This window comes from Microtus oregoni, unplaced genomic scaffold, assembly GCF_018167655.1.
Source record: "Microtus oregoni isolate MIOR12 unplaced genomic scaffold, Mior012 000025F_ref0000491, whole genome shotgun sequence".
Taxonomy (NCBI): domain Eukaryota; kingdom Metazoa; phylum Chordata; class Mammalia; order Rodentia; family Cricetidae; genus Microtus; species Microtus oregoni.
The window spans coordinates 30,315,215-30,342,007 of NW_024543084.1; the positions used below are offsets into that span (position 1 = coordinate 30,315,215).

Consider the following 26,793-nt stretch of genomic DNA (forward strand, 5'->3'; position numbering starts at 1 on the left):
CTCTGCATCTGCTCCCATCAGTTGCTGGATAATGCCTCTGATAAAAATTGGGTTATGAACACCTCTTCATGTACTTGGTTATCATTTCATGAAACACTTCAGTTTGACATCACATTCCAAAATGCAGATATTAAAACTGAATACAAGACCTATGACAAAACAATAAGGAGTAAAGTGTAGTAATCATCTCTTTGGTTCTATTGGTGATCTCACTTTCCTGAATATTCACCATGGAGTTTCCATGAAGGCAGACTGCTCTGGACATCATGAGTTTAACTTTGGAGAGACAGAGTTGGTCCTTGGGAGACAGCTCATTATAGGTAAAGTTGGCCAAACTAGGTGGCCTTTGCTGCCATACTGCAGGATTTAGACTCACCCGAGAGTGACTTCTGGACATTGTACATAGAGAAATTGTATGGAACTGTAGAGTGGGGAAGATGATTCACACTAAGAATGTGTGCCACCTTCCCAGACATACAGAAGTCCAAAGAAAAGCAGTCGAGTGCAAGAGCATCTGCTGCTGTCAACACCACCTTCCCCACCTTCACTACCTTCCACTGACATCACAGTCTAAATACTTTGTTTGCAGTGTGGCTTGCAGACCAGCGCCTCTCCAGGAACCTGACAGGCCTTTAGGACGGGATCTTAATTGAGGAAGAATCCACATTCATAGAGTGAGCAGCTATAGAGCTGGACTACACACATCTACTGAGTAAGCCAACTGAGTAAGTCCCTTTTTATAACACATGGGCACTCTTTCTCTTGTGTTTCCCCAAATAACAGTGCTCAGTATTCAATAATAGGCTATTTCTAATTGTGAATCCTGATCATAAGGAAAAGGAAGCTAAGGATTGGGAATGGGAGAGGCAGAGAGCTGCGATACTGTTTCAGGTAAACTGACACGTGGGGAGAAGCATCTGCATGAAAAACATGGAAGCAAGCATGCGCTTAAGGGAAAACTGTTATTAATCTTCTGGCCAGAAATAGCTTATGCCATGAACTACAAAAAAACTTGTGGTTATTGTCCATAGCGAGCATAGTGAGAAGCACAGGGGTAGCTGTGCTGCCTATAATTAATTTGTAATCACAGCACTCTGTAACTTAAGTCCAAGCTCACTGGATTAGATTTGTCAGTCAATTTAGCTCTGTTAGTGAAAGCTTTCCAATATGAGGGACTGTAAATGGTGATGAAACAAGCAAGTGGCCAGAGATGAGAATGAAGCAAGGGTCTGAGGTTTGTCTATCAAAGAAGCGATGCCAGGTGGACGGTCTAGCACCCAGGGGGAAAAGAAGAGACAAAAGCCTCTGAAAAGTAAGCAAAAGCCCAGGGAATGCGAGATTAGGGCAAATAAAGGTGCACCCAAATTCTTAGTCTTTGCTTTTTAATTATATGTATGTGTGCATGTCTATGTGGAGATAGATACATGAATAGAGTTACCTGAAGAGGCTCTAGGATTGGGAAGCCTCTGGATTTAGGGTTACTCATGTTTGTAAGTCACTCAATGTGAATCCTGGAAACTGAACTTTGGTTCTCTGCAAGAGTGATACTTGCTCTTACCAACTGAACCACATCTCCATAATCCAGATTCTTGACCCAAATATTTATAGTCTCCATGGTAAGATACATGTATTACTAAATTTAAAGACCTAGGGGCTACATAGAAAGCCGTAATGTCTTTATTATGTGCTCTAACACTGTGGAGTCTTTCAAACACAACATTACTGTTTGCAGAAGTGTACTTGGTCAATTTTATTTGATTGAGGAAAAAAACTCAAAAGTTTTAGCAATGTGTTCTTCAAAGTATGTCTGCAATGGTTTTCCAGACACAAATAGGTGGGGAGGACCTAGTAATATAAAATGTAAACCCGACCTAGTAATATAAACTCTGCCTCCAATAAACTGGAGGCAGAGATAGAACTAAAGGGAAAGAGGAATTTTCCTAAGGAAGGGCAGCCATGATATAAACAGCTCTCCTTCATGACACTGTCCCACCACAGGGTTTGAACTTACCAGAACAAAGGCAACTCATTATGAAGTAAAACCACTGAAACCATGAACCAAAAAAATTGCCTGATTTTGACGTGATTCTCTCACATATTTGCTGTAACAACAGAAATTAAAACAAGAAGCTACGCCTTTTATACAGCTATTAAACTCATGGATGAAAATAGTGAACTGCGAGTAAGCCAAGGCAATGATCATTGCCAAAAAGTTTTTCAGCTAGCATTGGAAATAATTCAATTTTGAAAATCGAAAGTGCATTGCACACTGGTGCACTGGATTTCTTTATACTCTGAGGTCTTTACGCTGAGGTGTCTTCAGTGTTTGAGAGTTCTGTGAGGTATAAAAACATCAAAGGCTCAATTTAGAAGAATAAAATTGTCATGATCAATGACAACTGTTAGAGTTGTAAAGTGAAATTAGCAGCTGAAATTAGCTAATCAAGAAGTGGAAAAAATGATTTCTATATGTAAATAGGGTGTTAAAATAGACTGTCAGATCCTTTCAAATATAGTGTGGTGGCAAGCGTAAAATCTCTACTGAACTTCAGAGACTACTGAGGCCAAATTTAATCAAGTATCAAGTCAGCTCTAGAACACAAATCATCAAATACATTTTAGAAAAGATAAAGGTTATTTTTTATTGTGGCATAATCGTCTACTCTCAAACTTTGTGAGTTTTCTAGGAGGTTATTTAGTGTAGGTCATGTACAAATCTTCTCAGTGGGGTATTCACAAATACCAGTGGGGACATCTGACTTTGGCTCACTTACGGGTTTAATGAAGGCCTCTGTTTGTCCTATACAAAGGCCTAGCTTCTGCAATTCTTAGCTTTCTGGCTTTGAGAAATACACAAGGAACAGTCTTAATGGATAAGCACTTTTCAAGGGCTGGTTTGCATGCCTCTTCTTCTATAGCCTCTCACTGTCTACAGTAGGTTTCATGACAAAGCTCAGAAACACTCCTGAAGAAAAGAGCACAAATCCCCCAAGATCTTTAGTCTTGAGGGATAACAAAAATCAGTGATGGCTGAAATGAATGTACCATAACGCATAGAATAAATGACATTAAAGATAAGTTTTCGCATTAGAAAGGTGAAGGACATTGTGGTAAAAACAGCAAATAAGGATTCTGATAAACATAATTAAAGCCTAGATTTTATGGGGAACAAGAGATGCCTCTCTTGTTCAAAGCTATCCTCACTACAAAGTTTGGTTCTTATTGTCAAAAATAAACTATATGCTGAATAGATACATAACTTGAAATAGAAACAAACTCTCCTCCATAAACTCTAGGATGCTGAACCATATCTTCTGACTAGCACATCTGAGAAAAAGTGGGGTAATGCTGGGACTTTGAAGATGCCCTCTGGCTTACACCATGGCTTTTCCTGCTATTAAGAATCTTTACAGACAGAATCACAGCTCATTAGAACTGAAACTTCTGACCTATAAAATGAAAGTACCTACGTCTGGTAACCTTAAACATGACCCTAAACTTTTTATTATTTCATTCATCAAGAAGTATCCATAGCCTTTCTTTTGATAGGCTAGCCTTGTGACTATTTTCACCAGTGAGAACACTGTTTCTTACTTCTATGAGCTGATCATAAGAGATGAGTCAACTTAACTTGGCTTAAATATAAAATGTTCCCTTAGGCTCAGGACACTGGGCCCACAGTTGGTGGTGCTTCTGGGGAAGTTTATGGTACATTTATGGAGTATTATCTCCCTTGAGGAAAAGGGTTACTGTGGAGTAGATCCTGACATTTTATAGTTTACCCCACTTATTGGCTTATCTTTATTACTGCGTACACACTGTGACCATCTGACTGACCCTTACACTGATAAACTGTATACCCTAAAACTGTAACTGAAAATAAGCCCTTCTGGAGTTGATTTTTGCTATTCATTTGGTCATATAAATTTCAGAAGATCCCATTTATTAAGTGTTTCTCCCAGTGTCTGTGCTGTGGGTAAGAGGAAGTGGTCTCTTGTGCCAAAGCATTCAAGTGTACTTCTCACTTTCTCTTCTATGAGGTTCAGTGTGTTTGGCTTTATGTTGAGGTCTTTGATCAATTTGGATTTGCATTTTGTGGATGGCAATAGATATTTTCATTCTTCTACATGTTGATATCTAGTTATGCCAGCACCGTTTGTTGAATATACTTTCTTTTTTGCACTTTATATTTTTTACTTCTTTGTCATTTTATATTTTATAATTTTTGCTTCTTTGTATGAATCAGGTGTTCATAGGTATGTAGATTGATATCTGGGTCTTTGATTCAGTTCCATATATAGCAAGCCAATAGATAACATCAAACTAAATGGAGAGAAACTCAAAATGATCCTACTAAAATCAGGAACAAGACAAGGCTGTCCACTCTCTCCATATCTATTCAATATAGTGCTTGAGGTTCTAGTTAGAGCAATTAGACAACAAAAGGAGATCAAGGAGATACTAATCAGAAAAGAAGTCAAATTATCACTATTTGCTGATGCCTTGATAGTTTACATAAGTGACCCCAAAAATTATGCCAATGAACTTCTATAACTCATAAACACCTTTAGTAATGTAGCTGGATACAAGATTAACTAAAATATAAATCAGTAGCTCTCATTTACACAGATGATAAATGGGCTGAGAAAGAAATCAGAGAAATATCACCCTTCACAATAGCCACAAATAACATAAAATATCTCAGAGTAACTCTAACCAAACAAGTGGAAGACTTGTAAGTCAAGAACTTTAAATCTATGAAGAAAGAAATTGAAGAAGACACTAGAAAGTGGAAAGATCTCCCATGCTCTTGGGTTGGCAGAATTAACAGTAAAAATGGCAATCTTACCAAAAGCAACTTACAGGTTCAACTCAATGCCCAGCAAAATTCTTCACAGACCTCGAAAGAATGGTACCCAACTTCATATGGAAAAGCAAAAATCCCAGCATAGCCAAAACAATCCTTTATAATAAAAGATACCTCTGGAGGCATCACAATCCCTGACTTCAAATTCTAGTACAGAGTTATAGTACTAAAAACAGCTATGTATTGGCATAAAAACAGACTGGAGTATATTTTAAGTTAAAAACTATTGAGGTTCATTAAATACCTAAGACTGGAGAGCCTGGATTGGAAAGGATAGTGTCAGTTCAAAATGAAAACCCATCAATGGACTTGCCGCAAATTTTACCAGGAAGAAAGTGTTTGGTTGGAACCTCTGGCTCACTCTTACAAGGCCCAAGAAGCCCCATTCCTGACTTTCTTTCTCTCCAAACTCCACATCCTTAGAGTCTCCAAAGGGAGGGTATCAAAAAGCCCAGTTCCGCAGTCTCGGCTGCTACTGCAGCTTCCTCCCCTGAAGTTGCCAGCTGCCCAAGTCCTTATCTAAAGAACTCAGCTTTTGATCATAGCTGGGCATAAACCTAGCTTGTGGCAGAGATATTGTCATCAACCCTCACCTACAACCTATATAATCTCCCTGCTTTAGGTGGCTAACTGCTGTGACCTCGATCTTGGGGATTGAAGAATTTGCCTTGGGGTTGTTTTGTTCAAATAAATCTGTTTTATACTTTTTTGATTTGGCATTTTCTGGCTTACTTCATTGTCAGAGAAATTTATTTGGGGGCTGAAAACAAAGTTTGGGTGGGATTTTTATTTGGTGTACTTGTCGTGGTTTATACAATAGAAATAACAAGTCACAGAAGTACTGTGAAGCAGAGGGTAGAACTGAGAGCAGTTGTTGATGCTTTGGGGGGAAGAGTCAACTGCCTTTCTAAAAACCTTGAGATCAAACCTGGAAGACACGCTCAGTATCTCTCAGAAGTCCCTTATGCCCCTCATTTTTAAATATGAGCTTATTTTGTTCATATGGCATTTAATTGTGCAACTGATGAAAATTCTCCTATCTCTTTAAGAGGTCTTCAGATGGAAAGGAACTAAGCTGAAGTGTATTGTGAATGCCTCTCCAGCAATAGCAATGGTAAATTTAGGTAACAAGTAGCTGGATTTTCGTTGATAGGAATGTGGACCATGAGGAAAGGAAGATATAAATTTTGATCTTGGAATTTAAGGAAGAGGGTAACTGTCACCAGAGCCTGTACGGAGGTGATTTAAAACATCTTATTTCAACAATGTTCATGAAAAGATGTGTTTTCTTTCCACACCTGTTACATCTGAGGCTGAATGAGACAGAATTCTTTGACAAATATTTGTTTACATGACACTGGCTGATTTCAGAAGTTGGATGGTATAAAAATAAATTGGGTGGGTGTTTTATTTTTGTTTTTATAGAATCACAACTGAAATCGTGAGTCATTTGTTAAAGTCTGAATATGTTGAAGCCCCTCAATATGATGATGAGAAGACACACAGGGATTATATGCAGGTCTATGGGTTGCAATCCCAATCTGTCTCTTCCTGCTGCCCTCACATTGAGATGTAGAACTCTCAGCTCTTTTTCTTGCAACAAGTCCGCCTGTACACAATCATGTTTTCCACCAGGATGAAAATGGACTAAGCCTCTGGAACTGTAAGCCAGTCCCAAATAAATGTGTTCCTTTATAAGAGCTGCCAAAGTCATGGTGTCTCTTTACAGCAATAAAAACCCTAACGGTTCCCAGGGGTCCAGAGAGATATCCCCAACTAGGTCCTTGGGCAGCTGAGGAGAGAAAGCCTGAAATGGCCCGATCCTATAGCTATACTAATTAATATCTTGCATATCACCACAGAACCATCTGGCGATGGATGGAGATAGAGACAGAGACCCACATTGGAGCAATGGACTGAGCTCCCAAGGTCCAAAAGAAGAACAGAAGGAAGGAGAACATGAGCAAGGAAGTCAAGACCGCGAGGGGGGCACCCACCCACTGAGACAGTGGGGCTGATCTATTGGGAGCTCACCAAGGCCAGCTGGACTGGGACTGAAAATACATGGGATAAAAGCGGACTCTCTGAATATGGTGGACAATGAGGGCTGATGAGAAGCCAAGGACAATGGCACTGGGTTTTGATCCTACTGCATGTACTGACTTTGTGGGAGCCTAGCCTGTTTGGATGCTCACCTTCCTAGACTTGGATAGAGAGGGGAGGACCTTGGACTGGCCACAGGGCAGGGAACCCTGACTGCTTTTTGGACTGGAGAGGGAGAGGGAGGGAGAGAAGTGGGGCGTGGGGAGTGGGGGGAGGGGGAGGGAAAAGGGAGGAAGGGAGGAAGCAGAAATTTTTAATAATAAAAAAAAAAACCCTAACAAAGATACATGCAATTTCATAGAACACTTATGACACCACAAAAAACTACACACACACATAACATGGAATATATAGCTTTTACTCAGTAATTATTAGCTATAGTAACCAAGAAGAATGATGGATAAGTAACAATGACATTGACAGCTGAGACTTCCACTGAACACTTGACCCATAACAAGAGATGGCATCTTACAAATTATGACGGGACTCTAATTTGACATGTATCATTAAAGATCATATATCCCTGAGGGTGAAAACAAAACTTATTGCTGAAGTTCAAATAGTTAAAAGTTTTGCAGTATCATGACAGCAAATCTATAACCAGATATTTTTATGCTTATGATAATTAATCGAGTAAAGTTGGATAGTAAAACTCTGTGACATATCTAAGTCTGTAAGACCGTCAGCCCGCGAGCATTCACAGTCGCTACCACCACCGGGACATTTTGCAGGCAGAGACCCGCTTAGATTTACCAATAGGAATCATTTATACCTGTAGAGACTCGGAACATGTGCAAGCACATAGCACAGTTTGTAAACGTTTGTTTTCTGAGTTTTACAGAGGCCTCATTTTCAGAGCGCTGCAGCATTGCCGGCTCAAAGGCTTCCTCATGCCAATTTTCCCCCTACCGCTGCCCCTCCTTTGCTGATGTTGGCATCAACAGTAGAAACTCTGAAGACTGTAGCTTTGTATCAGATACAGGGCATTCATTGGTACTGTCTGGGTAAAGAATCCCCACTGCAGTTGTCATTCTTGCTTTTGTTACACAGATTTGCAGGATTTGATGAATGGGACAATCAAGGTGAAAAATGAGAGGCTTGTCACCCAGCTTCCAAGAGCACTCTGTCCTTTTCTCTAGCCTCCTTTAACTCCCTTAAGAGCAAAATCTTATCAGTAGCTCTACCTTGCTGTCACACCTCCTTCCATTATTTACCAGATTGCAGAGACAGGGAAGAGAATGGGTATTGGGTAGATGCCATTCTTCATCTTCACCTGGAGATTATGAAGGCTGGCAAGCAGCTCAGTGTGATATAGTCCAAGGAGTGAGCTGTGGGAAGACAATTCTCAGACTACAGCCCCTCCCCTTCATTGGGCCCTCAATGGCGGATTCTAAATCCAGATTGCCATTGTCAGTGTTTTCTTTGTGTTACACTTAATTGAGGTAAATGTTATCTGATCCGCAGTTCTTAAAAGTCTTATTAATAAAACATTCACAGCGGCAGCTGCACCTGTTCTTTCCAGGCGCCAATAATCTTCAAGATCGCTGTTCAACAGTCTTCACATAGTGACCACTTGCTGTCTCAATAAGTCTGCTGTGAATTTGTCATAGAACTTTTTAAAATTCATACCAGTCAAGGGTCCAAACTACCTACCTGCCATTTGAGGCCACAATTTCAAAACTACTGACTGGGATATGTCAATAATTACTAATTGCTCTCATTTGATAGTCATAAAATGTGTTATTCAGTTTTACTTATTAACGCAATTGCCCAAAACACCTGTTTTAAACAAGAAAAAAATAATGTGGATTATGCTAATTTCATTGCTGAAAGCAAATAATAATATGGAAATTGGCTGGTTTTCATTATGTAAAAAAGCACCTTAACAAAATTAGCATATGCAGTAGAATTCATTCAAAGCACATAGGACCCTAATACTCAATTTAGAGTAGGCTAGTTGTTGGAAAGTGTTCGTCTAGTGAAATGTGAGAGAAAATTAGCCTCTCTTCCTCCTGGCAGTCTCCCTACAGTGTCAGGCTCCCACCCGGCTCCATTTAGTTAAAAGAGAACATTAATCTGAGTGCTCTGGTTAAATGTGCTCTCTGTGTATGAAACTCATAAATTAATGTTTGTGAAACTTTCACCTAGATAGCAGCTAAACTTGGAAGTCAGTCACCCTGTGTGTTATAAAGCAGGGAATGACTGCATTTGTATTTTGATCCTTTGTTTTTAAGCAAGTGGCACAAACCTTAAGAAATGATGGTGACAAAGAACATAACTGAATCGTTCCCTGGAGAGCTGGAGTTTTAAACAAGGGTTGCTCTCAAGGAACCCCTAGCTCAAGTGTTGTCACCCAGACCAACCCTCTCACCTTTGCTTCTCTGCCTTCCTTCCCTCTTCTTCTCCTTCATGGTATCCTTAGTACCTGAATGTCTTCCTCTAGATTCCCTCCCAATGCTCAGACCCAAAGTTGATTTCTCCACACAGGTCATCCATTAGGAGAGAGAAAGTCTATTGCAGTCAAGAGGTAGGTTTTTAACAAAAGAACTCCTATACACTAAAGACATTAAAAGTTCAATGACATTGTTTTAATGGATTGTATATCCATTCCTAAATCAGTTATCACTGAAGATGTTAGAATATAATGACTATTTTCAATTAATCTAGGCTCATCCCAAACCCAAGGGCTGAAAAAACAGAGGGCTGGCTCTGTGACATCTGCTGTTGCTGTGAAGAAGAAAGGATGAAGCATAACAAAACCACCAGATGTCCAAAGAGGTGAGTCTTCACTGCTTCCGAGAGTCCCACTGAGCCAGACTGGCCTTTTACTAGCAACAAGACCTGGGAATCCAGAGGAAAACCCAATAACAGAAACTTGTCAGAGCAACATCCTGCTGTTCAACAGCATCTGACTTGGTCTTCATTGTCATCAATGAGAGAATGTTTTCTTTTATCACCTTGAGTTAGGTGTTCAGTATGGAAACTTTAAGGTCCCTGTTCTTTTTATCCTGACCATTGTGCAACCTGTTAAGAATTGCAGCTGGGAAAAATAATCAGAAATAAGAAAAAATAACAGCCTTTGTTCTTGACACTCTCAGAACTAAAGAGCACCTCTTAACAAGCCATCCAGATGTGCACCATTTGGCCACAACCAGCACCTGCGAGAAGACACCCACCAGTCTTTGTCCACCCTTTATAAATCAGTTCTAAGGCAGCTTTCTAGCACGAAGGACGATGGATTGCCAGCAGTTATCCAGCTATTTCCTGAAACTGAGGTCTTTTTCTTTCCTACACCTCCTAATGTCTCAAATAATTCCCCTTAGTCATGTGATTAGTAAAACAAACCTGTGAATGGGAATAGAAGTAATAGCAGGGAAAAAAAAAAACAAACTTGTTTTTTTAATGGCATCTAGTAAGACTGCAGACTTCTTTTCCAGAAAGGCAAAGCACTTTGTTGTCATTGTTGCTTTGATTTTGCTTTCAAAGAAGGCTAAACTTAAAGAGTATGAGAGCCAAAGTTCTGTTTTAAGTTTTAATTATTGAGCATAAAAGATCCATAAAACAAAAATGTCTGTAACCTGTAAGTGCCTTGCCTAAGGTCAGGTACTTCCTGAAATGCTGGTGGATTGTTTATGGAAGATAACAAATCACAGGTCTTCCTTTCCGCAAACAAGTTTGACTCAATGTCACTGGACATGCTTGTTCACACATACGTAAGAGGTTTATAAACAGGAAGTGCGTCAGAATATACGCCTGTCCCTGATTGGACCTGATGAGAAATACAGTAGCCATACGGGTTTGCCGTTAGAAGCCTCTTTATCTGAAATGTGTCCTCACTTCCTGGGAATCCCAGAACGAACCTGTTCAGACTTCATCATCCTGGCCAGTATTTAACTAACGTTTGCTTCAAATTTGACTCAAAAATTGTGTTACTGTTATTTTTTTTGAGCAGTGGTTTTTACATTAGAATAGTTTTTAAAGTTCTGTTTGATAAAGCCAGCTCTGTAGCTTTTATATTGCTTTCTTCCCAGTGTCCTCACTAAAAAAGTATACTGTACATTATTATTTATCTTCACAATATTTCCTAAATTGAATGAAACAAGTATTAGTAATAGCTTGTGAATAACTTTGTATTTTCTTTGATTACATGACACATGTATTAACACGAACAAGACATCGCTTAACAGTTTCTTACTGACGCTTATGCTAATGGCAATATGAGCATGAAGAGCCAGTGATGCAGGTGGCAGTAGTCTCAGTGTGACCGTGCTGAGCATCCATGTCTGAAACACGGGGTCCTAGAGATGTGAGTCTACAAGTCCCAGGGAGTTATGTGCTATAAAGACAACATCCGAGACCTTGACTTCATACCCATACATACTGGTTATACAATCTTTGTAACTTCTAGATGTAGAGAAGTAAATTTCAACTAAAACTTGATTAATGAAATTCACTATACTTCTAAGAGACAGATACACTAGAGGCCAGATTTTATAATATTAGTTATTTAATATTTCAGAGGGTGTTGAAAGTTAAGAGTGAGAGGACCAGGAACACTGCTGAAAAATAGTATATCTGGATATGACATAGATGCTGTGCCTATAAACTCTTACCAGTATGGTTGTCTGAACAGAACTACGGCAGTAAACATTCCAGCATGGATGAGAGAAGGGTTCCCAAGGCCTGACCCTAATGAGAAGAGCTACGGGCAGTTGACTTCTGAGAAAGAGAGTCAGTTTTTCAGGGTTGAGCCTCCTGATAGGTTAAGCATGCCCAAGTAGGCAGGCCTACATCAATTCATGCATATAGTTAACATTAACAGGGATATATATATATATATATCATGTGTGTATTAGCATTGGGAGGAAAGAATAGATTAGCATAAACAAAGTTATTTACTGAAAATGTAATCAAAAGAAACTTAAAGCATCAATCTTTAACATCAACCAAAGAAAACTCAATGTGCACTTGTGCATCAGAAAGACATCTCCCCCGTGTTCCCTAAGGTCTCGTTTTCCCCAGGGCATAAACAAATTATCTCCCAAACAAGCAACTTGGTATTAATTATATGGTCCTAAAGGGAGCCACTTTGGCACCCCCTCCATAACTCTCTGGGGCTTACACATTTGCCTTTTGCTACTAATTTTTTACATATCCATCTGTATTTACAGATTTAAATTAGTGAAATTCATGAAATATATATATATATATATATATATATATATATATATATATGAATTTATAATCCATGTGTATCTACTTCAGAAGGAAGGACCTGTGGTGGTCATGATGAGTACTTAATATAACCTTGGCTGCGCTAAGAAAACTTGGGCATCTTGAATGCAAATATGAAACACTGTCCTTTATTTGAACTATCATATGCTTTATTTACTTTTTTAAAATTTTGTATATTCATACAATGAGTTTTGGTCAAATTCACCCTTACTCCCCTTCTCTAACTATCCTTCCACACTTTCCCAATTTCAAGTCTTCTTTTTCCCTCTATTTTGAAAACAACACACTGGGTTCATTTGTAGATCTCTCTTTTAAATGTCCTGTTGTAATATGAACGGCGGGCTGCGTCCCCGGCACCCGGCCACCCATATGGCTAGCTTATGCCCCGAAATAATTACATGGAAACTGTATTCTTTTAAACACTGCCTGGCCCATTAGTTTCAGTTTCTTATTGGCTAGCTCTTACATATCGATCTAACCCATTTCTTTTAATCTGTGTAGCCCACAAGCTGGCTTTCCAGGAATGATCTTAACCTGCGTCTGCCTGGAGTGGAAGAATCATGGCGACTCACTGACTCAGCTTATTTCTCCCAGCCTTCTGTTCTGTTTACTCCTTCCACCTACGTTTTAACCTATCAGGGCCAAGCAGTTTCTTTATTGCTTAACCAATGAAATCAACAGATTGATATATGACACTCCCACATCAATGTCCCAGCCACCTAGAGCTGCTGCCTTTGGAAGATGTCATGATCCACCTACATACTTGACACTAACCTTACTTAAACTGGACAGATTATCACTTTCCTTCTGTAGTTCCAATATTGACCAAATAGATAAACTTGCAACTTTGTATCACGTAAGATACATCAAAATACAGATTCATTATAGAAGTTGAGGTTCAAAGTCTTTAATATCTTCCTTAATCTATTAATTCCTTTTTAAAACCTAAGTCTTCTCAATTGTAACAGTTAATAAAATATTTCAACATTCATTTTATCTTTTCTTGTCACAAAACAAAGCAAAACCAAGCATCAGTAAGAACAACAAATAACAAAACAAACAAAAATGCTGATGTCAAATTAAATATTAGTTGATTCTAAAATCTTTGTGCATTTTGAGAAAGGAAGATCAAGGTGTGTTACAGTTGAGCAAATCCCTAATTCTGAAGTAATATCAGTTGTTAAGTATTGAGACTGAGTCTTTGAGTAACTGTAAGGTGAATAGGAAGCATTCAGGGAACCCCAAAGGATACCCCTCAATTATCAACAATCAGGATATGTTCATAAGAGATCTGTCACCGTCTGTGAACAGGGACTACCACTTGAACATACAGAGGTCATTGTGTACTACTAAATAATCCTACATTTTAATTGCAGGATGGAGATAGCTTAAATTATCCATCCTAAATGGTATTTGTGAGTCTTTGAGACTACTTAGTTCACCAAATGAAACAATTTGTGGCCTATATTAAAAAGAGAATTAAAACATGGTTTTTCACAGACAATTCTAACTTCATTCTGTAGAAAGCAAAGGTGCATCATTCGAAATCATAAAGGTGCCTCCCCTTCCAACACTCAGGAATATAGCCCTTTAAATTTTCATTTCTCCTATCATCCATTTCCTTTCAAAATGCCTACTGAGCCTCATTATAAAATACTATTAGCACATGCAGGAACAGACAGCTGTTTAAACTTTCTGGGGTAAGGGGTGTTCCTTTAAAGACTACAAAATGCAAAGTTCTTTTTGTGCTCTAACTAAGGCTTTCTAGAGAAACTTAGAACGAACCAGCAAAACCCAATTATTTTAAGCAGCTTTTTAGATGACTTAGTATGAACTTTTCTAATTATGATTATAAGTTATCTGTCCACAGGCATTAGTGTCTACGAATGATTTAAGGCATGATTGTGGCCTCAATCTGAGATGCTTGGGATATATCTGCTGCTACATTTGATGGGTCTTCCTTATATGAAGACACATAATTTCCTCAGTAAAGTCTTTTATTTATTTGTTAGCCAATCCTACTTTGTTTCCAATAAAATTTTCTTTATTGACAGCGCGTTGCAAATCTCTTTCCACTCTTTGATCCTGACTGTGCTTATTGGCTTGGCATCCAGCCAGTATTCATGGGGACCCTTGACATTTAATCACAATAGAAAGGTGATTAGAGAGAAAGATGATCACAAATTGAGGTTGGGAAGAGTGTAAGATGTAGCAATGGATATGAACAGTGAAACCATTTTACATGAGGTAGAATAAGTACATTTTATTTATTATATGGAAAAGGAAAACATTTTGTTTTTCAAAAGTTATACAAGCCATGCCAGTCACTGCAACTCACAACAAGGAGAAATCACCAGTATATTCCTAGTGAAAACTAGGAGGTGATATAGTACTGTTTCTGAGACTCTGTCACCAGGCTGGCCTGGAACTCACCAAATAGCCCAGACGTCCTTAAACCTGTAGTGGTCGTCCTGTCTCTACTATACGTTTTTTTTGTTTGTTTGTTTGTTTGTTTTTCATTTCTGATCATCCCTAATTCCAAAAAAAATTGCCATCCAACATCATTGTAGAAAGTTTTCTTTAGTTAACCTCAAACTTACCCACTCATCTTGATTTAGATAGCTCATATCTTTGGAATTGATCACTATTATCTCTTTCCTCTTCCCAACTCCCCAAGTCTTAAGAGACAGTCCTACAATCACATCACCAAGTCATAGGTAAATCCAGTTACCATAACTATTTCCACGTTATATTGGGCTGATTGATTACTTTAACAAAGATATCTGAATTTCAGGACATGGTTTGCAATTGGCAAGACAACTGCTAAACCAAAAGTATCCTCTGCAATGAGTTAGGCAGAGAACTCCTGAAGTTTACTGTAAGTTCTGATGACAGCATTACTTTTGAATGATGCATTTAAAACCAGGTCAAGTAAAATGGGCAGAGGCTATGAATGCCTTTTGTATTTGAAGATATAGTCACTTATTTTATTCCTCTTAGGAAATTCCTGACAATTAACTCCTATTTAATTTACATTTCTGTTTTGTTTGTGTTTGTTGTTTCCTTTGTCCTTAGCACCTGTCCTTGAGGATAATAATAATAATAAAAATACTACTACTACTACTACTACTACTAATAATAATAATAATAAATAATAATATTCTGCTACAGATCTGGAGGTAGGAAATGTGCATGATCTCTGGGAATTAGAAAAGATGGATTTAAGAATTCAGACTTTGTATGCTTTTTTTTTTCATTTGTCATTTAAACAGCATCACTCCTACAGCCCAGGCTAACCTTGACCTCGAGAACATCCAGCCTCAGCCTCCCAAGTGCTGACAGGTTTGGAGCATGCTCTGCCTCCTTGATCTCTACTGTGTCTTCGCTCGTGACCGTACCTATCATAATTTCATGCAACACCTCTGACTCTGCTCAGTCTCTTTTAAAACCCTTTGAAATAACTCCTTAGAATCTGAGTTTTCAATCAGTTTAACCTTATAGGAATGGCTGTGAATTCCACCCCAAAATAAAGCCTGAATGCCATACAGTGAATATTATAGGCCATGCTATGTTTTAAACAACACTTTCTTAAATAAAATACAAACAAATAGGCATCCAAGTCAAAATCCCATACAAAAGGCATAAGAAATAAAGAACAGTAGACCCCCAGGCACTAAGTCAGTGTGCAGTAGAAGTGCGAGCTTTCTTAGCCCAAGACGACATGCTGTTTTGTTAAGAAAGTTATTTCCCAGCCCTCCTCTGAACTCAGTTAACATCAACAGTTCCAAAATCGGACAGGAATGGTACAAGCAAGCAACCTAGGAGCTCCTGGTTGTCCCTCAAGAACCACAAAGGAGATTCTGTAGAGTTCAGCAAACAAGGCAGAAGTTTTACATCTATCAAGCAGCAAGTATGTCTATAGATTTTCAGTTCGCTGCTTCATTCAGAAAATAGAAGCTAAGATTTATCAGCTCCTTAGTCACACATGAAATGATTCAGCCCGCTCGTACACACAGAGCTGGGAGAAAGCTGCTCTTGCGTTCATGCTCTCTCCTGTTGTACAAACAGCACGGAGCTGGCTGTGTGGGTTCTCTTATTGTGTCAAATCAAACTCATCTTACCTCGACTTCCTTGCTCTTCTCTTTGTTTCGGCCCACTGAGCTTCTCCCATTGCTGGCTGTCTCCCGGGCAGGGATTACAGAAATCTGGTGGAGGGGCATATTGGCAGGGCTGCAGGTGGCCAAACCCTGATTGGACGCCTTGTGGCTTCACACGCCCTGAGAAGCTCACCTGCAGAACTGTTCATATCCTTGCTTTGCCAAACTTGGATCTAAATAAAAAGGAAGAAAATAGTGTTGGAGACACTGTACAGCAGTGGCCAAGCACACTGAAAGAAAAATTTTAAAAATGTGTAGATGATAAGCCAAGGAGTATCACATTTCTCAGAAGGACGATTCACTGCAAGTCATAACTGCACTGCTTTGTCACTCATGCCCCCCCTCCCCTAAGAGCATCATGGGAGACAATTCAATTTCTACGGTACCTAATAACTGTCATGGAAACCAAGGAAACCCAGGTCTCATGGGCCCTTATTAACAACTGCTCCTTTAATGGCACACACTCCCACATGTGCAGCGACTGACACAGGCTTTTGTTTCTGCCCAGATCCCCAGGAGTCTCCGGAACACCCAGAGACATGCATCCTGCTGACAAGCTAAGTAAGCAGAAGGCTGAGAAGCTTAGTGTCCTATTTGGATACAAATCTCTTCCTCGAAAGACTGGGCTGGCTGCCTGTGTCGTGACTGTCCTTCATGCAGCTACAATAATCTGCTTAGGTCAAAGGAGCTGCCTGTCCTGGAGAGCATTACATGAGCTGCAAAGAGAAGAAAGGAGGTGAAGGAGAGAAGGGGAGAAATGAGAAGAAATAAGGGGAAAAGGGAAGAGAGAAGAAGGGAGTAGAAAGATAGGGAAAGAAGAAGAATAGAGAGAAATGGAAAAGAGGGGGAAAGGAGAGAGGGGAAGGAGGAAGGAAGAGAGTGGGGTTAGGGAAATGGAAAAGGGGGACTAAGGAGAGGGAGGGAGAGGAGAAGAAAAGGGAAGGAAGAGAATGGAGCTAGGGTAATGGAGAAGAGGGACTAGGGAGAGAAAAGGCAGAAGAAGAGAAAAAAGGAGAGAAAGAAAGGCCTGGAGGAGAGAGAGATAAAGAAAGTCATGGAAGGAGGTAAAAAAGAAGGTGATGGGTAGAGAAGGTAGAGAAGAGAGGAGAGGAATAAGAGGGGAAGAAAGGAAGGGAAAAGGAAGCCTGAAGAGACAGATGGAATCTAAGGGGAAGAGATGAATAGAAGAATGGGAGAAGAGATGAGAAAAAAGGAGAAGAGGAAGGAAATGGGGCTGAGGGAGACTGGTTGGGTAGGGACAAGACCTAGGAAGAGAGGGACCAAAGCAGGAGCAGAGAGGTTGGAAGAAAAAAATGAGAAAAGAGGGAAGCGTGGCATCTCCCTAGCCAACACCAGGAGTGGGGGAGCCACACCCTGCTTGATGAAGTGCAGACCCACCCCAAGGCACTCAGTTCTGCTTGTGGTAACTTCTGTGCTCTCTGGAGAGCATTGGTTTGATTTGTATGTAAACCTTCTCCTTTCTGCTAAGGATTTCAGTGTCCTCTTAGGAGGAGAAAATGATTTGGGGAAAGTGAAACAGAATTTCTGCTCTTCAAATTACAAAATAAAAAACAATAATAAAGAAAAGGAAAGGGAAAAGAAAGAAAAAAACAAGCAAACAAAACCCAACACTTTGAAAACAGTCCATGTGAGATCTTCACAGGTGGTCACTACTGCGACCCATCTCCAGCTATCTTTGTATTTTATATCAACAGTGCCATTTCCAATAAGATGCTACAGTTTCTTTAGACTCAGGACAGAGATCAAATATAGCAGAGATAGCTACTGTCAATGACAATAATATAAAAGTTACTCATGAAAAGACTTTCAAAATAAAAACTCATTTTAATCTAAACATCTGCATTGAAATAAATACGTCTATGTATTTTCAAATTTGGACGAAGTATGCATTACTCTTATCCATGCCAGTCACCTTCATGTGGTTCACTCCCCTGCTCTCCATTTGGTCCATCTGAAGAGACTTTAAAAAGCACAGTTAACCCAAGGCAAGCTGGTGTGGTTTTGGGTTCATCATGAACATCTGAAATGAACCTTTTGCTGAACAGCCCATGACTCCTATACAGCAGATCTTCAGAATCACCTAGCCCGGCACTCAAGCAGCCTTAGTACAGTAGAAGCACACACGGAGATTGACCTGTTGCTGTAGAATCCTTTCTGAAAGTAGAAGTGGGCTGCACTGAACTGGGTGTTCATCAGTCTCCGTTTGCAAAGAATGCAGAAACTTGCATGAAGGGACCGTGTGAGGCTTGCCTCTTCCAAAACTTCCGTGCCTTATTCTCATTACTCAGAAGGCAAAGAGCACAGAGTTTGAGGCCTGCTTGGTATGGAGCATGAAACTGTATGAAGCTAATCCCTATGAAGCTAAATTGATGTTGATTAAGCATGCTGTGGTTTAAGAGTCCCATCTGTGGCCCGTAACTGTGAAAAAGACACATCCTTACTTAAAAGCAATTGTTAATCCCTTCATCCAGGACTGTCTTCATTAAGAGGAGGCTGGCAATGGAAGACCATAAATCTAATAGTCTGTGGAAAATACAAAATGTAAATTATAAACTTCTTTGGGAAAGTCTTATTGCCAGTGTTTACTCCACAGAAGCCTCTGGAAACAGCCAAGGCAATTTTCCAGATAAAGTTAGAATTCGGTACTTTTCTCTAAAATATTCATTAAAGTGACAGGAAAGGCTATTTCTAGCTTGAGTTAACAGAGTGCCTGTCTTAATCCTACACGTCATTATGCATGTAGGGTGATTCTTTGTTTACTGTGAGATTCTTTTTGAAACTAAGATTTAAAATTTAAGTTAGTTTGAGTTATATGCTTGAGTTACTTCAATTTGCAATCTTTTATTCTGAAATTAGGATTACGAATCAAATTTCAGGGAAAACATTTATTTATTAGACTATTTTGCACAATAGACAAGAGAATGTCTACTGAATCTTTTCAATCAACTATTGAGAGTTCAGAAAAATTGATAAACAATCTAAATTTTTATTAAGAATTGTGATAAACTGAGATAAAGTTGGGTGATAGCTATTGAGGCAGAAAAAGATGTGTTTCAACACTTCATTTGAATATTTGTCTGGCTTGGAACACTGGTACAGCCATCACTTGTGTCGGTGGTGTGTGTTCATCTAGGCTGTTCCTCAGGCAGCTACTGAGTGTGAAGTCTCCGGGGCAAACGTCTCACATAGCAATTGAAAGCTCAGGAACTGCTGGGGATTGCAGCTCTCCTATAAGAGTCCAGGCAGATTACACAGCCATTAACCCCATGGAGTAAAGGAAGAGCCCTGCATCCAATAGCTGTGCACTAACAATCTGCAGACAATGGCCTCACTATCAAAGAGGAGCCTTTCAGCTGACTGGTATCCTCGCAATCCACACAATCAAATTTATAAATGGAACTCTGGAAACGTTGGACTGTAATTACTGATGAAGCTGTCGTGAAACTTCACCGCTGCCTGGACCCAGTCTGTGTTGCCTCTGTGTTCTGACTACTAGCCCTGGGGTTTTGGACCATCACTGCATTGCTTACCTCTGCCTTCTGATTCCAGCGCTGCAGGTACTAACTCTAACACTCATGACTGCGGCTTCCCCCAAGACTTCTGCTTTGCTGCTGTTCTCAGCAAAGACTTTTAAAAGACAAACAAAGCAAGCAGTACATCTGATCCTCTACCCTGAAACACATCTCAGTCTTCACAGGATCAATACATGAGTGTGGAAAGCTAACAGGCTGGTCTTGATGGCAATTACACAAGAAAGAAGCTATCAGGCAATGACAGGAAGCAAGAAAACACTCTGACTGACAGACTGATAGTTCAGTCCAATAAACATTGGCTGAGCATCGCCTAGGGTTTTCACCATTCTGGGAAGAGGCATCACACGGAAATCTTAAACACAATTTCCATGTCCCAGGAATTTAGTGTGCCCGTAGGAAGATGAGTAAATCATTTTTTTAAAAAAATAGTGACACCCTACAACTAATAATGTTTAAAATTTGTGAAATACAAATGTTTAAAATTTGTGAAAAAAAAGAGGGATGATGGGATAATAGATTTGTAATTGTGAGTTACTGTTTTTAGACAAATATATTGGTATAGATTCTTGTATATTGATACAAAGTTAAATTATATTGACTATTGTATGCATGCATGTTTCTACCTCTGTTTAAAACATTTTTATGTATTGACATATATTGTATTGATATATATATTGTATATATTTACCATATTGCAGTGTACATTTCTACCTCTGATTAAGATACTTATATAATGTTTGTGTATTGATATATATTTACCTACTGTAATGTATATTTGTACATTGTTTATATTTGGAGGTCATTGTCCTCATTTGTTTCATAGTCGTTTATTGTCTTAGTCTTTAAGTTAAATAGATATTGAGAATTATATAGACTAATAGTCATCTAAGTTTGTCATTTATAATTAGACTAATCAGGTTCTTTAGATATATAGAGATTATACTCAGTATAGATAGATGATCTTCAACTTCCTCAAAGAGCTGTAGAAAATGACCTTTAATCTAACTCAGAGTTTTGTGGTAGTGAGACACAATTGCTCCTGGCAACACTGCTCTATTCCCGAGAGAATGTTGAGCACCAAAGACACTCCACCTGGAGCCTTTCTTTTTGGCAGAACTGGCCTTTGGGCAAAGAAATGCCCATACCTCAACCACTGACAGAGATACAGAACATGCATCAATGGATAAAACAGGACTCTCATATCCTGCCAAGACAGGTTAAGATAATTTTGAAAAGTTGCTTGCCTTTGAAAATGGTATGTCAGTTATGTTAGGCCTTAGCCAAAGTTGGTTGCTTCAACACTGCTAACGTGACTTTGGGTGATTGCCCAGGTAGCTAGTTGTCTCTGTGATTTGTTGCATATTTTGGAAGTTGTTTTACTGAACTTCCTAATTACCCAGGTAACATTATTTCCCTTCTCAGATCTTCGATGGGGTTGAAGACTATATAGATGTAGTTATTTTTCTCTCATGACTTGGCCAAGTTATTTATTATACAAGACCTAAGCTAGTTAGAATAGGATATTTGTACTTATTGTATATAATTTCATAGTAGGTTTAGAACTCTCTTATTTAAACAAAAGAGGGAGGTGTTGTGGGAGGTCCTCCCGTTTCTCCAGCCTATAGCTGCTGAGATACCAGCCCATTGGGGCGTGGTCTCTCTTTAAAAAAGCGGTCACTTGCCTCTCCTCTCTCTCTTCACTTCCTGCTCCGCTGGCGACTAGACTCCCTTCCTGGTTGCACAGAGGGCTGACGGTGATCTGTAAGTTTTTTCCCCTTTAAATAAATACCACCCTATTAATCATAATTCCAAACTGGTGTGGCATTGTTTATGACTTACGCCTTCAAATACTGAGTGTAAATACCAGAAAAAACTTCAGTAACAGGAAGTCATAATACTCAAAGAACCGGGTTTGGGTAAGACAAGGCATTATTTGAAATACCACAAAGTTGGCATTTGTCCATGTTTGCTTCTCTGCTGCTGTAGCAGAACACTGACCAGAAGCAACTGGGGAATGGCAGGGTTTATTTCAGCTTACAGGTCGCAGTCTTTTATCAGGGCAAAACAGGGAAGGAACTCACACAGGAATCCAAACCTGGAGGCAGAACTGGTCAAGAGGCCATGGAAGGAATCTGCTTGCTGCCTTGCTTTCCATGACTTCTTCAGACTACCTTCTTATAAAGCCAATACCTCCTGACAAGTGATGGTCACCAAGGGCTGCCCACATCAATTAAAGCATTAAAGTGCACTAAGAGAGAGGATGGACCACAGAGCGCAGGAGCTTCTTTGTTGGTTTTAGTTTTGTTTTCTTTTCCTAGTTCAGAACCTTTCAACTGTTCTACCAGGCACATCACAAGCTTTTGCAACTATGATAAACACAGGTATGATACATCTTAAGCTGCTAATAGAACTTATGTGCCAGTGTGGTGTTGGTTTTATAACATTCAAAAATCTAAGAGTTCTTGAGCTATCGAGTCTCAAACCAAGCTTCCACAGGTTCTGAGGAAGCCAAGTACTACGTAAAATGGCCAAGGATGTGGCAATTGCGCAGCCAACTCAACTGGAAATCTCAGCAGTCCCAATACAGTTCTTAAGACCTGAAGGATTCCTGGAACGATATTGGTGTTCAGTTTATATTTGAATCCCAGTGAAGCAGGTCTTAATATTAGTGAAGGAGTGCAGCAACTACAGAATAAATAAGTAAACTTGTTAGCAAGAATGGAGTTAACATAACTCCTGCATCTAAGTCTCAGCAAACATAATGGGAGAGATTCTAAGAGCCAGGGGAGTTTGCTGTATGAGTGTGTCTTCTAGAAATGTAAAGGAAGCTATACCTATGATATCAGAACTATATGGCTACCAAACCAAGACATGAACAAGCAGAGTAGTTGCTTGAAAGCTAAAGGCTGTAGAGAGGGATTATTAGTCTCCCCTGGTGATGATCGTCTGGGAGAGACTGGTACACAATGCAAAGTGATCAGCCCTGAAATCACATCAAAGCACATTACCAAGCACAGGTTGTATTTAGATAGTTATATGTGTGTATGTGTGTGTGTGCATATGTGTGTGTGTGTGTGCGTGCCTGCCTGAATGTGTACAACAATACTAACCAAAGAAAAAGAAGTAATCAGTTTGAGTGGTGGCATGAGAGAGATTGGAGTGGGAAAAGGGAAGGGAAGGAGTTATGTAATTATATTGTAATTGAAAGGGATTTTTAAAAGCCCCTGATAGAGTTACAAAAAAAAAAAAAGAGAGAGAGAACAAGGAGGAGGAGGCAGAGGAAGAAAGGCAGCAAGCTTTCCTTCTTCTGTGTTCTTTATTTCTGGGTTGCTAGCCACATTTAGGATGGGTCTTCCCACTTCAAATAATCTGATTTAGAAAGTCTGTCATAGAAAAGCCAGCAGTTTGCATTTCAGTTGCTTCTGGACTCAGTCAAGTTGCCATCACACAGGGCACTGTGAATTTTCCCTCGAGTCTTCTGAAGAGGGAGCTTTGGCCACTTAGTGGAGTGTGGGAGCCCTGTTGAACAAGAAAATCAGTTGCCACCTGCACAGTCTATGATTCAGCGAGACTGTGATTGAGTTGACATTTCCTTGCAAATCAGTAAGTAGCAACTGAAATGGTGACTGTGTATTTTTTCTGTATTGAAAATGTTTCTGTATTTAAAAAAAAAAAGGACAATAGAAGCCAAGTGAGAAAGAGTAGCATCTGAGAATTCTTTCCTCCAAATCAGCTACTAACATTCAACTTCATGTCTCTCCCACTTAGTTCTCTGAGATGCTAACTTCTCTGAAATGTGCAGCCCAGGCACTTTGCCTGCTCCGTATTCCAAACCATAGCACAGGAATTTAGATGGGGGCGCCTGGCCATTCGAGGCAAATACTTTTCTGAGAAAGACTTTTCTCCCTGTGGTTTTGCTGGTGGAGACTTTCCTTAGAGACAAAGTGGATTTTGGACCCCCTTCTTCTGTAGCTTTAGCTCATTCTGGCTGGAGGGGCATCGCTGGATTGTCTTGTTGCATTAACCCTGGGTAGAATATGTCCTGCTCTCACCAGTCTTGGACGGTTCTATCATCTAATACGTTTCCTAGATATCATCATTCATTCCTTTCTTAGACTCCATGAGCTTTTGTACCTTGGTCTTTCCTTGACTCTTCCAACTTAAAACTTATGAATAGCAAGAATTCAATATTAATCATATGACTTCCTCTTTTCTTGACTATTCTTTATATATCATATAAAAAACTCTTCCCAATACAGAATGAAACAATCGAGATCAAGATTTCTTTTCATGATTGCTCATAGCATTTTAGTTTTACAGATTATGTTTAAGAATCTGATCTCTTTTGAGTTAGGTTTCTGTAAGGTATGATGTGATATAAATGTTCATTTAATGAGCTGTGCATATGCAATTATAGCATCATTTGTTTTAATGAAAAACATATTACAAAACAATTATTTTTTACGTGAAAAAGCCTTAGAATAACCACAATTATTCTCTCCAATCCTTGGTATTATTTTGTTATGTATTTTGCTTTCCATATGTTATTTAAAAAGCAGCATATTGTCCATGCTCCAAATTTTCTCAGGAGATCTTGTAAATTTTTCCTTCACAGGGGGATCCATGAATGTCTCTTTTAGGGTTCTCTTTGTTACCTAGCTTCACTGGGGTGGTGGACTATAGATTGGTTATCCTTCGATTTATATCTAATATCTACTTATGAGTGAGTATATACCATGTTTGTCTTTCTGGGTCTGGTTTACCCCACCCAAGATATTTTTTTTTCTAGTTCCATCCATTTGCCTACAAATTTCAAGATGTCATTGGTTTTTTACAGCTGAGTGGTACTCCATTGTGCAAATGTGCCACTTTTTTTAGTTTATTCTTTGGAAGAGGGACATGTAGGTTGTTTCTAGGTTCTGGCTGTTATGAATAATGTTGCTGTGAACAAAAGTCCTTGTAGTATGAGTGTGCATACTTTGGGTATATGCCCAAGAGTGGTACTGCTGGGTTTTGAGTTAGGTTAATACCCAATTTTCTGAGAAACCACCTTACTGATTTCCAAAGTGGCTGTACAAAGTTGCACTCCCACGAACAAAAGTGGAGTGTTCCCCTTACTCTACATCCTCTCTCTAACATAAACTATCATTGTTGTTTTTATCTTAGCTATTCTGAGGGGTGTAATATGATATCTCAAAGTTGTTTTGATTTGTATTTCCCTAATGGCTAAGGATGTTGAGTAATTTCTTAAGTGTCTTTTGAGCATTTGAGATTCTTATGTTGAGAATTCTCTGTTTAGATCTGTACTCCATTTTTAATTGGATATTATTTTGATGTCTAGTTTCTTGAGTTCTTTACACATTTTGAAAACCAGTTCTCTATCTAAATGTGGGGTTTGTGAAGACCTTTTCCCATTCAATAGTCTGTAGTTTATTCTTATTGACTGTTTCCCCTGCCTTTCAGAAGCTCCTAAGTTTCAGGAGGTCCTGTGTAGTTATTATTATTCTCACTGTCTGTGCAACTGGTGTTATATTTCTTCCCTACTTTCTCTTCTATGAGGTTCAGTGTAGTTGGTTTATGTACAGGTTTTTCCTGCCAGAAACCTAGTAGTACTGTGTACCAAGGCCACCGTTTCCCTTAGAAATCCAGTGGTCACACAGGACTGATTTAATGTGATTGAAGTGGACTTTCCTAGTGCAGCCAGCCACACTTCCAAGGTTGGGCTGACCTTGCACTGTGGGACAGAATCTACTCTTTGTCCCAGAGTGTTATGGGGCTGCCCTGGTATAATGTGTCTTTGATTGTGAGTTACTGAACTCAACAAGCTTTAAACAATTTCTTCTTCCATTGAACATAAGTGATAACAATTATTTAAATATAATACTCATGGCAATTCTTAGATCAGTCAAAACTCTGTAGGCATTAGCCATCAATCTCCTATAAAAATACACCAGAAGTTTCAAGGTCCAAAACAGGAGCAGAAGGAGAGAGAGCATGAGCAAGGAACTCAGGACCGCAAGGGATGCACCCACACACTGAGACAATGGGGGTGTTCTATCAGGAACTCACCAAGACCAGCTGGCCTGGGTCTGGAAAAGCCTGGGATAAAACCGGACTCTCTGAACATAGCGGACAATGAGGACTACTGAGAACTTAAGAACAATGGCAATGGGTTTCTGATCCTACTGCACCCACTGGCTTTGTGGGAGCCTAGGCAGTTTGGATGCTCAACTTACTAGACCTTTATGGAGGTGGGGGTTCCTTGGACTTCCCACAGGACAGGGAACCCTGATTGCTTTTCGGGCTGGGGGGGGGACTTAATTGGGGGAGGGGGAGGGAAATGGGAGGCGGTGGTGGGTAAGAGACAGAAATCTTTAATAAATAAATAAATTAATAAAAAAAAATACACCAGAAGTTTCTAATGCTATTTTAAAAATCTAGATTTCTTTTAAAATATTTACTTGTGGTAGATGAGACTTCTTATAAATTATGTTTTAAACATAGTATTTCTTGAATAAAATAATTTGTGAAAACATATTCTTTTCCTTTAAAGGTTTTTGTATTTCATAATGTTTTACAAGTGAAAAATATAGTAGCTGGTAATACAAATACTCATAAAAGAGAAATGCGATTAAGTGATAGCCTTCTAAATGCATTACAGAACAAACGTGTATACTTGTACTTCCTCTGATGATGTCCTCAGTTATTCTAATCACTGCACACAATTAGCTCCATTTCGAAAATATAGTTAGGATAATATGAGATTGTAACAAATATTGGAAGCCATAACAAAGTATGTTATTTTCTAGAGAAAAACAAGAATTCTACCTGCTTTCAAAATTTAAAACAAGAATTTATGTATTTTTCTATCTTCTTT

General features: G+C 39.2%; 1 protein-coding gene across 7 annotated transcripts in view; it reads right to left on the reverse strand.

Moving 5' to 3' along the window:
- The window catches only part of Marchf1 (membrane associated ring-CH-type finger 1), an 803,748-nt gene that overhangs the window by 458,211 nt on the left and 318,744 nt on the right, over positions 1-26,793 (reverse strand). For 4 of the 7 annotated variants that reach the window (XM_041674955.1, XM_041674953.1, XM_041674949.1 and 1 more), the window contains exon 3: positions 16,327-16,535. In XM_041674955.1, coding sequence (XP_041530889.1) covers positions 16,327-16,376 — 50 coding nt within the window. In that variant the 5' untranslated portion in view covers positions 16,377-16,535. Of the gene's footprint in view, positions 1-16,326; positions 16,536-16,748; positions 16,816-26,793 lie in introns of those variants that run through there. The other 3 variants (XM_041674950.1, XM_041674948.1, XM_041674952.1) reach the window with 2 other exon arrangements.